The 13,553-nt window shown below is 31.8% G+C and overlaps 2 protein-coding genes across 3 annotated transcripts; both read right to left on the bottom strand.

Annotated features, from left to right (window-relative positions):
* Positions 1 to 4,746: 4,746 nt before the first annotated feature.
* On the bottom strand, positions 4,747 to 10,239 carry LOC112706090 (EH domain-containing protein 1). Of its 2 annotated transcripts, none has more exons than XM_025757200.3 (16): positions 9,816 to 10,239; positions 9,652 to 9,731; positions 9,430 to 9,498; positions 9,272 to 9,329; positions 9,126 to 9,181; positions 8,998 to 9,040; positions 8,649 to 8,701; positions 8,163 to 8,276; positions 6,835 to 6,937; positions 6,663 to 6,712; positions 6,372 to 6,500; positions 6,028 to 6,279; positions 5,855 to 5,934; positions 5,510 to 5,636; positions 5,243 to 5,386; positions 4,747 to 5,170 (listed from the first exon to the last, which is right to left on the bottom strand). In XM_025757200.3, the coding sequence occupies exons 1-16, from the start codon at positions 9,898 to 9,900 to the stop codon at positions 4,985 to 4,987; spliced, it is 1,629 nt and encodes a 542-aa protein (XP_025612985.1). In that variant the 5' UTR covers positions 9,901 to 10,239; the 3' UTR covers positions 4,747 to 4,984. The 2 variants fall into 2 exon arrangements, with proteins under 2 accessions (XP_025612985.1, XP_025612992.1); XM_025757207.3 differs by having other exon boundaries at positions 8,658 to 8,701.
* Positions 10,240 to 10,885: 646 nt separating this feature from the next.
* Positions 10,886 to 13,151, bottom strand: LOC112764155 (RPM1-interacting protein 4-like). The gene is made up of 3 exons (XM_025809723.1): positions 13,146 to 13,151; positions 12,614 to 13,033; positions 10,886 to 11,128 (listed from the first exon to the last, which is right to left on the bottom strand). The coding sequence occupies exons 1-3, from the start codon at positions 13,149 to 13,151 to the stop codon at positions 10,886 to 10,888; spliced, it is 669 nt and encodes a 222-aa protein (XP_025665508.1).
* Positions 13,152 to 13,553: the final 402 nt, after the last annotated feature.

Genomic DNA, 13,553 nt, shown 5'->3' with positions numbered 1-13,553 from the left:
CCTCTTAGAATATAGAACTTTTGAAGTGATCACATAAATTTTTGGTGTACAGCATAAAAATTATAGTATATAGCACAAAATTTTAAAGAATTATATGTTTAAAATATTAACACAAAACTAACAAAATATGCACAACATAAAAATTTTGGTACACAATATAAAATTTTTTAAAATACCGCATGCCCAAAATATTAACAACCAACAAAATATATTTATAGTAAAAAATTATGTATTATGTACAAAAATTTCTGTGTTATGTGCAAAATTTTTATATTATATTAATAAATTTGTGTTATAAGTAAAATTTTTTGTATTATAAATAAATTTTTATACTATATCAATAAATTTGTACTCTCTAATAAAAATTTTTACTACTGCTGAAAAAAAACGTGATAACATATTTGTGCATTTTTTTTTGCTATTTTATACCATCTTAATTAGATTTTGTTTAAAAAATAACTGTACATGTATCCTCACCAATATTATTAATAGATAGCTATATTTAGATTGACTTTGAAATTTAAAAATGATTCAAGTAACGTGTACAATGTATATAGTCCAAGTTTCAGTCTTGCAGAAAGTGCATGTCACAGTACTTTCACACTCTTTTCTGGTATAATTTGCGGTGAAGTATAGTCTGTACCTAATTAAATGAGATGAATGATACACTTTATCCACGTTGCTGGCTAGTGCACATTATTGATACCTGTTATTTTTCTTTTATAACCTGACAAAGTGTGGTTTATTTTATGACCTTGAAGCGGTGGTATTGATTTCTTCTAAAATTATTAATTTTAACCAAGTTAGGGTCTACTTTGTCAATATGCAATCTTATTATGCCAAAATTTTCAATCATTCTTTTAAGGTTTTATTCTTTTTTTCTGTGTATCATATTCGAGTTTCTCGTACACCAATCTCAGGTCTTGTGATTTTTTAAGCCCATAATTTGATGATAAAAGTTATTCTAATATGCAACTTAAAGAATCCCCAAGTTTATGACAAAAAAAAAAGAATCCCCAAGTTTATGTCAAAAAAAATTCCCCAAGCTCAAGACCGTGGCCGAGGACACGGTGGAGTCTTCAAAACCAGTAGCCCAGCGACAACTTAGAGCTTCCAGGTCCATGAGTTTGACTTTTTCAGTACTTCCGATCACCTCCACTTTGATCGAGACCATTGCAGAGGCAGATTGGAGTTGCAATAGAGACTAAAATACTGCTGTTTATTTTAATTGAGTTAGGTTTAGGTGAGAAAAGTAATGGAGAGATTAGTCTCATGGTTTGTTTGTTGCTAGATCCTTGTGAGTTTGAGTTGGGTTTATATAACCCTTAACAGTTACTATGTACAAAAAAATTCTAATTCGACTTGGATCCACCGAAGTAATGGTCAAAAGCACCAAAAAGGGCAGTGGCTCATCAACTTGGGCGGATTGAGAAGGAAGATGAGGCCATTCTCAATTTCTTATTAGATGGGGCCATTCTCATTAGATAGGGAACAACTCAGGTCTAAGTTCACGGTGAAACTTAGCAGCCGAGGCCTGGGTTAAATGATAATTTTGTTTGTCTCACATAGAGTTGCATCGGATTCAAATTTTTTTTGGAGGAATATAGAATAATGTTAATAATATGTACTCATGTAGTGTGTGTGAGTATGTTGTGTGAGTGTGTAATGTATGAGTATAATACCTTAAAATTGAGAGCTGTCTAATCCACTTGACCGAAAAAAAATTCACGATGAAACTTACAGACACCTCTGACAGGAACAACTTTGTGTGGTTATTGAGGCGAGGAGCCAGCAACTGTGGGCATGGTGGAGATTCAGCCACCATTAAGATGCAAGGGTGAGCCTCTGAAGCTCGTGATCTAATGGTTTTCTGAGTTAGATCTTCTTTACCCGATCCCACACTGAAAAAAAAAATCCAAACCAGGAGAAAGAGAGTATTTGTTGTGATGGTCGTTAATTGGTTTTTTTATCCCCAAACCAAGAGGGAAAGAGAAGAATGGAGAGAGCGCTCTTATTGAAAAAAGTTAATATTATCTAACTTTTTTAAATATTAAATATATCTAAATTTAAATTAAATTTAAACCGGGCATTATTTATTTGCTCAAAAAGTATTTTATTTTATAAGTTTACTTTTATAAAGTGACAATGATTCAATTATAAAATAATTTTTAGATATAATACGTTAAAATATAAGAATATAACAAATAATTAAATTAGACACTTTATATTTACATTATGCAATTTGGATGTACCATACTATTTTGCAGATGTAAAATTTTCCACACTTGTCTTTAACACTTTGCGGTAGCAGTGGATCCGTCAGTGATGGTTGTGAATTGGTTTTAACATTTTCAATTTTTTTAATTCTTATTTTGCAATTTTTTTGAAGTTTGTAAACCCATTAAAATCAATACTAGAGTGGAGGCCCATCTGTCTACAACTGGACAATTGTGTAAATATTAAATATTATAGAGGGCACTAAATAATATAGGACATTTCAAAGAGTTAATATTCAAAATGACTCCTGAAATTTAACTCCCAATTTAATTTAACCCTCAAATTACCAATTTGTACCTTGAAATTTTAAGACGTAATTCAAATTGGCCCTTCTGTCTATTTCCGTCACCGGAAAGCTGACGTGGCATGTGTAATTAACACTTGGCAGCCTCAACGATGGTCTGACATGGCAAAATTTTTGTATGCATCAATTTAGCTCCTAATAATTTGAAAAAAAAATCTAGCAACCCCATTTCTTTCAAATCATTGTGTTTCTGGTGAATTGGGGAGCAGGAGCAAGCCTCAAATAGCTCTAGCATGTCTTCTGGATCTGCCTCTTCTCGTGCTTTTTTATTTCATTAGCCTTCGCCATCCTCTGCTTCTGCCTCTGAGCCATCGTCGCCGTCACCGTTGTGGGTCAGCATCTGTCTCTGCTCTGGCTCTGCGTATTCTAGTTCTTCTTCGCCATCGCGGTGCTCGGGTTGGCCGTTTGCCTCCACTCCTCTTCTGAATCTTCTGTTGCTTGTGCTAGGAAATTTTGGGTGACCTTGATCTACATAGTGCTGGGTGAACAAGTGTGAAAAGCTTTCAATTTGGCCTACAGCAACACCATCCATGTGCGCACAACATCGGGGAGACTTAAACCTATTTTCTAAAATTAGACTCTTGAGACTTAACCCTCTTTTTTTGGTGTCATGGGATTCTGATTCTTTTTAATTGGATTGGCCACCATAAAAATTCGTTGTAACAAAGTTCTCTAGAAAGGGGGGACAACAACTATTTTCTTGGGAATATTTTTTCGGGAAACAAAGAGGGAACTTAGGTTAAAAGTTGGAATCTTTTGAAAAAAATCAATGTACTAATACTTTCACTTGAAGGATTTGATCTTACCTGAGACTAGGGGTAAAAATAGGGCATGTCAGATTTTGCTCTTAACAGACCTGACCTGTCATGTATCAATTGGCCTGAGCTTGGCCTACAGCCTGTTATAGGCTTTTTTAAAAGTACTGAGTCTGGCCTATTATTCAATCTGGCCTGGCCGGGCCTGAAGCCTGTTAAAAGGCCTGATATTTTTTTATAAAAATAAAAATATTATTTAAAAAAATTATTTTTTAGTAAACATGGTTATATGTAATATGTTATATTTAATATTTATAAAAAAATTTAAATTTTAAAGTATTTAAAATATACAAAATTTTTATGATTAAATATAATAAATTTAAAATATTTTATAATTTTGTTAATAATAAAAAAATTATTTATATATGTAATTATGTATGAACAGGCCCAAGCAAGTCTGACAGGCCAATAAGGCTAATTAGTGAGTTTGAGTCTGACCTATTAACATAATAAAGCTTTTATAAGAGCCTGAGCCTGGGCCTATTTTATAACAGGTTAGGCCAGGCTGCAGGCTCTTAGCAGGCCGTCTGATTTTTTTCATCCCTACCTGAGACCCAATTGGCTTGATTAATTTCAGCTTCCTCAATAATTTTTCTTTCAACCCATTCATTCTTTGTCCCAGAATAAAAAAAAAAAGAAAAAAAATTGAACTTGATTTTATTATCTAAACAAATTAGGGTGAAGATTGGAAAAATAAAACTTAAAAATTTCTTTTTTTTTTTGAATTCTTGTTTTGATGTAGTGATGTATTCGACTCTTAGTTTCAATGGTTTGTTTGGCCAGTGATGGTTGTTTCAATGGTTGAGAGGAGAGAGAGTAGTGTGATGATAGGTGGTAGATATAAAAGAAGGGTAAAACTGAAAAAAAAAATTGTTGATCATATGCCCTTGAAATTCGTCAGGTCAATTTTTCGGTGACGGAAAATGATGAAAGGGTCAAATTGAGGCATGAGTCAAAATTTCAGGATACAATTTGAATCAATTGAAAGTTTGAGGACTAAATTACATCAAGAGTCAAATTTGAGGGCCATCTTGAGTATTAACCCCATTTTAGAGGATAAAATTGAAAAGCATCAAAAGACCGGACAATAAGACCCAAACAGGTGTCAGAGGTAAAAAGTGCTTCATTCACCTCATTTAGCCAGGTGCAGACTATAACTCACCATAATTTCCGAATCATCTCTTCCCCCTTGTAAACTCATTCTTGTTATGTATGATACGGTGCCAGTCTGCTGACAGCAAGCGAGCTTTCTAGAATTTTACTCTCAACAAACTTTGATCATGGACAATTAGTGACTTTTAATGAATTACATTACAAAATAACTTTCCACTATAGATACAACTTGAGACATTCATGACAAGTCCATGGATACAATTCTTTATGCAATTACATTACAAAATAACTTTCCACTATCAACTACTGATCCACTTTGAAAATGTGAGAAATAATCTATAAGTTAATACATAACAGTTTACATGATAATTACCTATCATGATTTGGAATTTTTCTTAAATTCTATTTGCTGACATAGCATACAAATTTCTCTAAAATAAAATTAAATGCCTTAAGCCTTAAGATATATTATAATTCAATCATAAGGATTTCTGAATTTCTTTAATAGCTCTGGTATTTCATATCCAAGCATGTCATCTACTGCTTGAATCATTTTGGGCTTCAGTTTCTCAAATCTGTCAATGCTATAACCACTCAAAACCTCTCTAAAGTGCTCCACATTGGGAAAATCACCAGCTGGTAGATGAAACTCCCTTTGAACCTGTTTTACAAAACCAGAAATGATAAGCAATTAAGACATCTAATAGGCAATGGAGAAGGAAGTGAAGGACACCTTTCTAAATTCTTCTTCGAGATTATCGATGAGCCTTTGTTGGGTCTTAGCTTTTCCCATCATTGCAGGCATCTCCTTCTTAAGATGGCTAATTATATATGCATGCATTTTAGCAGCTCTAGCACGTTTAACAAATTCATTGATCTGCATTATTCCAAGGAAATCAGATGGTATATCTAGAAAGTAAAAGGAATTCCAAGCAAACATGAGTATAAGGTTGCAGTGATATGCTACATGCAAACAAGAAGATCAGAATATGGGCCATACCCGACTGTCACAAGCCTTTCTTGGAATATCTACCAAATCTGCAAGGAGATCATTCTGTTCCTTCTCAAATAGTTCTTGTCCTAGCGGTCCAACAAAGCCTTCTTGCATAGGCTTATCATTAAATGAGCTGCAAAGAAAAGTAGCAAAAAATTAGAACTGAAGAATATCAACTTACTTGGGAAGGATTACATTTATGTGATGTCAAATCAAGTACTAAAACAGTGGGTACATAAAATAGTTCAGCATGATCAATCGCAAGTTGAGAGTTCAAGCACCAAAAAATAGTTAAATGGACCCTTGTAAGTTAAGCAACGGACCTTTAACTGTACTTGAAAGTAAACTTACCCAATATATACACGCACAACTTCTGGAGTATTTAGAACTTTTCCTAATGACCACATCAATGCTCCATAAACTCTCATAAGCTACAATGTTACAATATGATGCATGTAAATCCCCAAAAATTGGATAACAATTATATTTATATAAGACCGTATCAAGTTTTGATATTGCCTTACTTGTTGAGTGTCAACTTGGTCTGCCTTATTCAAAACCACACGTATCTTGTCATCATGACCTCTTAGAGATGCTATTACGCGTTTAAATTCATCACTGATGTCAAGTTTATGAGGATCAAATAGAAGAAGAATCAGATCACATTTTGCAGCAAACCAAGATATAACCCCAGTAAAGTCATAACTTCTTTGAGTCCTTTGCTTTTCTCCTGAGAGGACACCAGGAGTGTCGATAAATGTTATTTCATCCAGCAACTGAAAGAGTAAATTGTATCAATGTCGGGGAGAATTAATTGACAATCAACTTTCAAATAAAACTGGATTTCAAAATATATAGAAAAGCTTACTGGATGTGGCATTTGGGAGCATTGGAACTTTGACAAGAATGAACCACCAAAAGTTGTCAATCCACTAAAAGGCATGTTAGCATCAACAGCCACGGTATTTCCAGGAATAGTCCTCTCATCAGGTCCAGACTACAAACAAAAATATATTACAAACATTTTTGAACTTCCACAAGCACAAGTGTGCAAGAACAAATTACAAGTATAAAACGATCTTATTGCAACCAATATATATATATATATCCTGGACTTGAAGAACTTCCAAAGACAATACATGAACTAAGTTTATGGTACCATGACAGCAACAAATCTGTCAGTTGTAGGCTCTGGTCCAATGTGTGCACCTGAATAAAGATTTTATACAGAATATGCCATCAACAAAATAATGTAAGCACATCTACAATCATTAGTATGCATGAAGCAATTGATATATCATGGATGCTAGATCATCAACAACTTAACCAACCTGGATAATCACATCTTAGCAAATGTTTGATAAATGTTGTTTTTCCTGTAGAATATTGTCCAAGAAGCATGACCATTGGTCTCGCATCAAAATCACTATTTGTCTGAAAAAGATCAAATTGAAAACATTATGTTTACACCACAAAAAAAAAAATAAATAAATAAAGAAAATAAAAAGAAGAAAGAAAGAAAAGAATTGAAGACATTATCATCATATTTACATAAATGAGATGCGATGTTATAGACTGGACATTTAACAGAATTTAGCATCTTTTAATCATATAGTTGGTGTTCAAGTTGATAAACTTGAGGGTTAAGTAAACTCATAAATTTCTATTAAATTCAAAATGGAAACTGTACTCGCAGATTATAAGATCTTGCATATTATGAAGTACATTTTAAAGAAAAAGTTTTTGGTAACTAAACGTAATTAAATAGTATATTTATCTAGTTATATTCAATTTAAAGTTAATCACTCCTTTGAGTGACATAATGCAACTTTAACTAGAAACTGAATTATAACTATTTTATTTCCAACAACATATTCTAGTATTATTTTCTTTGGTGTCCACATATTCTAGTATTAGTTATTAATTATAAAATTTATTTTAACTTATATTCATGTTAAATTTTAAAAATAAAAATATTGATCAATGATGAGTAATATATATTTCCTAGTTCCTTAAGAACAAAAGAATGAAAATACAAATTTCATTAGTCAACTTACTGGAGAAAAAAATTTAAATGAAATCAAATATATCAAAACAAAAATTTTCATTTTTATTGACCTACTAATATAAATTTCGTTCAAGTTATCTATTTTTTATTTTTTATTATTTTCTTGTCTAATGTGGTCACTTTGATAATTTTATGTTAAATCATAAAATGTAGAATAAATAATTATAGGAGTTTTTCTCTCTCTTTTTTTAACCTCCCTAAAAAAAAGGGATTGTATTCTACCTTGGAGCTTCAAATCATGTAACATAAATAGGAATAAATTTTGCAAAAATTGTTTGAGAATTTAGATTAAGTCTTTTAACATCAATTATTTGTAATTAAACTCCTAAATTCCATAGTACAATGAATTTATTCAAATTTATAGGTGCTTGTCAGAATAAGTTTCTATGAAGTTGAATTGCTTTAGTATAGTAGAATTGTAATATCGTAGATTAGGAATTAAGTGTTTGAATATTGGGAAGCTCTCTTGGAGAGGGTCGTACTGTTTAGGCATTTAGCACTCTCGGATATTTAGACTTTCCGACCTATCTTTTAGGAATTGAGAGTCAAATGGAAAGTTCAAGAACCATGGCTGGTATAAATATCACTTACCAATAATGGAGATACAAAATCATTGAATTGATAAGTGACTTCCAATGGCTTTACCCTCTCGACATATAACCTCTTCAAGCCATCAATTATTGATGTAACTGCATTCAGAGGTAACTAAGAAAAGCAAATTATTGTTACAGATTTGTGGAAACAAACTTAAAAGAAACAAAAAACTTCACAAAAGCACATTTATAATTTGTTTTTACATAGTACTCATAAGCCTACAAATAGTGCCTTGTATCCAACAACTAACTCAACTCCGCTTATGTTACACTTGCGGTACATAGCCGGTCCTAAACCCGGATAAAGGAGGAGTGTTGTGTTAGGTCTTCGACAACCAACATAAAAACATAGTCGAACCCCCATGACATGTATCCAACGACTAACTCGCTGGGGGTAATCAATGTAAAGACTAAAACTGTATGCTTACTGTGAAATAGTATTTATGCAAGTTTATCAAGAGTTAACAAGATGAATGAATCATACTTTCTTTACCGGTGGTTTTGAAACGAATGAAGTAGATGGCTGAAGTTGAGTCGCTGCATATATTCAGAACAGTAGGAATTCAATTTAATCAATATTTAGTTAAATAGTACACTATCATGAATAATGAAAGAAAGAAATTAGAGTAACTATAATTTCTACCCATAAAAGTTCTGAATGCTAAAAAGGCTATCCATGAATGTATAAAACTAACTTTGTACCTACAAAAGATAGTCTTTGTGTTACAAAACTACCCAAACGTTAATTTCATTCATGAGTTAATTTGTTAGCAGTTTGAATTTTCATGGGTAGAAATGCTAGTTTATACAAATTCTATATATCTAACTCTAACCATTTACATCATGTTGGCCACTTATTGTTAAACTCTGAGTTTTCTGGGGGGAAATAACAAGAAAAAGCATCAGTAAAAATAATATGATGTATATACCAAAGCAAAAAGTGATGAAAAACACTACTTACTGCTACTAAAGCATCAGTTCCTTCCATGACTGGAGGTTTGATATTTTCAGTGTCAACTGTGAACAATTAAATTGAAATGATGAAGATCGATTGAAACAAGTAACTGCATTTAACACTAACACAATAAACACACTAGTCAAACGTACTCTGAGTTTTAAGGATATCCGAGTTGAGATCATATCCTGCCTGGGCCAACGCGACAAGCTGATTATTACAGAACACATAAAATTTCAGATTTCAGATCAGAGAAAGAACACAGTCAACAATAACATAAAACAGTTAACAAAGATGACAAATTACCAACCTGCATTGCCGTAACAAACTCCGCGAAACCTAGAAATCCTTGTCTTTTATTTGCGGCAATATCCCAGACCTTCATGGAGGCAGATAAGGGGATCGGATAACATTAGCAACCACAAGAACATGAAAAGTTCAATTGAAATTCAGAATAGCAAACACAAATAATTTCACCATAACTTATGAAACACAGTTCCTGTAACTTAATTTAATAATTGATAGAATGTACCTGCTTGAGTTGAGGGCGGGATAAGTTGGAGAGAGCAAAGAACTTGGTAGCATCGTTGCCAGTGATACGGCCATCTCCATCTACCGTGAAATTAAAGAAATGAATGAACAGGTATGTGAGTGGAAGAGATTGAAGCAGAAATCAAAGGAAGTTTGAAGCAAAACCTGAATCGGCCAAGTTGAACCATTGCTGGTAAATCTGCATCTGCTCTTTCGAACAGGAATCCATCCATTCCGACACCGTCTTCATCGGGTTTCTCTCTCCTCTTGTTTGGGTATTGCGGATCGGAGTTGAATTTACGGGGATTTGATCCACTGTGTTAGTGTGGTGAAATCAATTACTATTGCTACTGCTATAATTTTTTAAATAATTTTGAATTTGTTTGACTGGGACCCTCTCCCTCAGCGTCAGCGCCACTGACGTGCGCCGCTTTCAACGGAAAGTTCATAGTTTATCTTTGCTAATGAGTTTACTCAAATGGACTTCCTTCGGAAGTTATGAAGCATAAAGAAACAGGGAGTTACTTGCATAAATATTTCTTTATCTAACGATTACAATTGGAAGTGGTTAGAAGATACCATATATTTTGAATAAATTGTTTAGCAAATATATCATGTAGATATTAGTCACAAATGGTCATACTGTAATTTTGTTTAAAATTATAACTGAAAATAGTTAAATAATTTGACAGGATTGATTAAATTATTTTTTAATAATTTTTAATATCATATAATAATTCTTAACTATCAATTTCGTATGACTGTAACTAAAATTTTATCTTTTGTTAGCATATCTTTTAAATAAATATAAAGTTACTCATAATATAAATTCCTTCGCTCCTTAATGATCATTGTGTATTTGTGTTAGTGTTAAATTTTTAGATGCTTTCAAATATTTATATAAAGGTACGGTACTACATTAGTACATACAAGACATATCAAGTGATATTACGTAATATTCCAAATGATTAAAAACATCTGGATGAATTCTTAGTTCTTATAGGATTCAGCAGCGCGAATGAGGAGTTCTTAGTATACTTGCAGTTCCAAGATTGAGGATCTCCCTATGCGCGAGAGGTGTTCCGTGTTCATTTGGTTTCGTTTGAAATTAAACAGCAACAGCACTGCTTCATTATCTGGACGTACAATAAAGTTACGAACAATGAAATTAATTGCTTATATATATACACACATGTACAAACGACGATGAAATTCATGCAAACCAATCTCGCAAGTTACATAGACAGCACAAACTTCAACATTGTTACCTTAGAAAATCTGGAGGAAGAACTACTGCTACATTGGTTCTGGATGTTATTGTTCATTGATTGAGCATTATTATTGGGAAAGTGGTTGCGGCGTTTTGCAGTTAGCTTTTCTTGTCTGATTTTCCGAAATATAGCCGTATAACCCTGTGCTGATTTAGCATCCGTGGCATCCCAAGCTCCGAATTCTGGTACTAGTGTTCCTTCCTTGTTCTGTCCCACTCAATTAGTTAAAAGCGGTTTTCTTTGGTTTTCATTTAGGGTGTGTTTGGCAATCACGTTTAAAGAGAAAAAGTACATTTAGATATCTTGAAAGCTGCAATTTTTGGTTTGGCAAATTTTTGATTCATGAACGCAGAAGTGATTTTACATTCAAAACCACGTTTTCAAGAAGCAACAATTTTAAGTTTCTGCGTTTCACTAACGGACTTTTAGCCATCAATACTCAATCTTTATTTATCTTTTACCAATTTTATCTTTTATACATACTATTGTATTATTTATATTATTTTTGTTTATATGAATTATCTTTTTCTATTATTTACTATTTTTTTATTAATTATTTATTTGATATTATACATTTTTATAATTATAATTTTTTGTATTATTTTTATTTTTTTATAATATAATATATTGATCCTATTAAGAAAGTAAATTAAATAAAAAATTAATTGTAAATAATAATAATAAAAAATTATAACATACTAAAAAAGAGTACTAAGAGTACTAAAAATATATTATATAAAAAATATCATAAAAATTTTTTTGATTTATTTCAATTACTACCAAGATAAATATTTAATTTTTTTATTATTCTTAGTACTCTCTAAAATTTATATTTTGTTAGTTTTAATTAAAAGTATATTTTGCCAATTTTTATATATTATTTTTATTTTACTGTATAAATATTAATTTTATTATAGAATTAATTAATAAGATCTATTCAAATATCTAAATTAAAACAATATACAAAAATAATTTAAGTTGATGTCTATTTTAGTAATTTTGTATCTAAAAATGATTTTAAATAGTATAATCCAAACAATATTTATTTTACTATAATCCATTTTGATATAAATATTGTCAAACATAAATCATTTAACACAAACTTACTTTTCATCAAAATCAAATTTGCAAAATCAATTTTATTCAAACTTCCGTTTGCAAACTGTAATCCAAACACACACTTAATCCACTCATCATGAATGTATTTTTACTCCGTTGATCTCAGACTATATTCATTATTATGAAATGTTAGGTAATAACGCCTTTTAATTGTTTTTGTCTTGTATTTAAACCAATATTAATTAATTCCGCTTGTTATTTTTTCTACGTTGGAGGAGTGTGTATCACAAAAAATATATGGTAGGAAATATATTTTACATTGCTGTGGATTTAAAAAATCTGTGTCTCTGTTTTTTTACATTATTTAATTCTTTTAACAAAGTATCACAAATTAGACGGTCTAATTTATATTTTTAAAAATAAAAAAATTAACATTGAAATAGGACATTTTGATTTTTGTTTAAAAAAAATTAAAATTAAACCTTTCAATTTATAGTTTATCCTTCTTCCTCAAACAAATTGGACGATCCAATTTAATTAATATTTGTATTTTTTATACTAAAAGTATTAACCCCTAACATTTTATTCATTACTAATCAGAGATTTAGAGATGATCGAGAGTGAGAAACTTACCGCATGCTGAAAGGGATGACCTATTGTAGTACTATCTCTGCGTTTAATTTGACGTCTTGGTGGAGAGAAGGGAGCACTATTATTATCATTACCTCCATGGTGCGTTCCTAAATTTAGTTTCGTCATGACAGAGTGATCAAAATTATTTATTTCACTAGCTTCTTGTGTTGTCATTCTTGTGCGGTGGTGCAATTGGCGTCTGGAACTATTGCTTCGCCCTTCCCTATGCCGCCTTCTGTAGGATCTGGAGCGATTACGAGAAGAAGCCCTCGATGCATCCACGTCATCATTATTTTTGTTAAAGACGACCTCTGAATCTTTTGCTTTTGTTATGGAATTTTGCCTGCGCGCATTATCAAAATATGCCGAGTATGGAACATTATCTGCATCCCAATTGCCAAACCTTGGGACATGCGCATGCTGGAATATATATACATGGAGGATTAAAATCATATATTGATCGAAGCCATAAGGTTAAAAATTCTAAAATATGAAAAAGAGCGAGTTAGAGTAGAGAATGATGAATACTCACCGTCATGTTTCTGGGATCGAGGTTGAGACAATACAAGTAGTGATTGACGAGAATTAAGAATGTGGGAGCGACTACAAATAGTGTGGACAAAATCGCAAGACAAAACCAAGACTTACAAAACAAATCACGATGTTTACCAAGTCTTTTACTATTTAATTTAGAATACAACGTACTTCTTTTACAATGTTGAATCATCATGAATCATGAGTGAGTATCATATCTTTCATGTAGAATTTCAAAGAGTGCAAATAAATTAAGATTTAAGAACAAACAAGAAAGAGTATAAACTATATTGCCAGATGGCAAAACCCGCTAAACGACAACACCAGCTAACGCAGTATACGTGTATCTGAGCAGTGAAGTGAGCTGACAAACTGAAACTTACTATAATCACTCCTCTCATCTCGT

This window comes from Arachis hypogaea, chromosome 1 (assembly GCF_003086295.3).
Source record: "Arachis hypogaea cultivar Tifrunner chromosome 1, arahy.Tifrunner.gnm2.J5K5, whole genome shotgun sequence".
Classification (NCBI taxonomy): Eukaryota; Viridiplantae; Streptophyta; class Magnoliopsida; order Fabales; family Fabaceae; genus Arachis; species Arachis hypogaea.
Note: the sequence above shows the minus strand (reverse complement) of the source record. Positions and strands in the feature narration are given on the sequence as shown.

Excerpts from the sequence above, each read along its gene's own strand:
- LOC112764155 (XM_025809723.1), bottom strand. Across the intron at positions 11,129-12,613 it reads GTCATCCCTTTCAGCATGCG|AACAAGGAAGGAACACTAGT; the intron begins GTAAGTTTCTCA and ends TGAGTGGGACAG.
- LOC112706090 (XM_025757200.3), bottom strand. The coding sequence starts at position 9,900 with ATGAAGACGGTGTCGGAATGGATGGATTCCTGTTCGAAAGAGCAGATG. Across the intron at positions 9,499-9,651 it reads CCCGCCCTCAACTCAAGCAG|GTCTGGGATATTGCCGCAAA; the intron begins GTACATTCTATC and ends GCCTCCATGAAG. Across the intron at positions 8,702-8,997 it reads TGGCCAACATGATGTAAATG|CGACTCAACTTCAGCCATCT; the intron begins GTTAGAGTTAGA and ends GAATATATGCAG.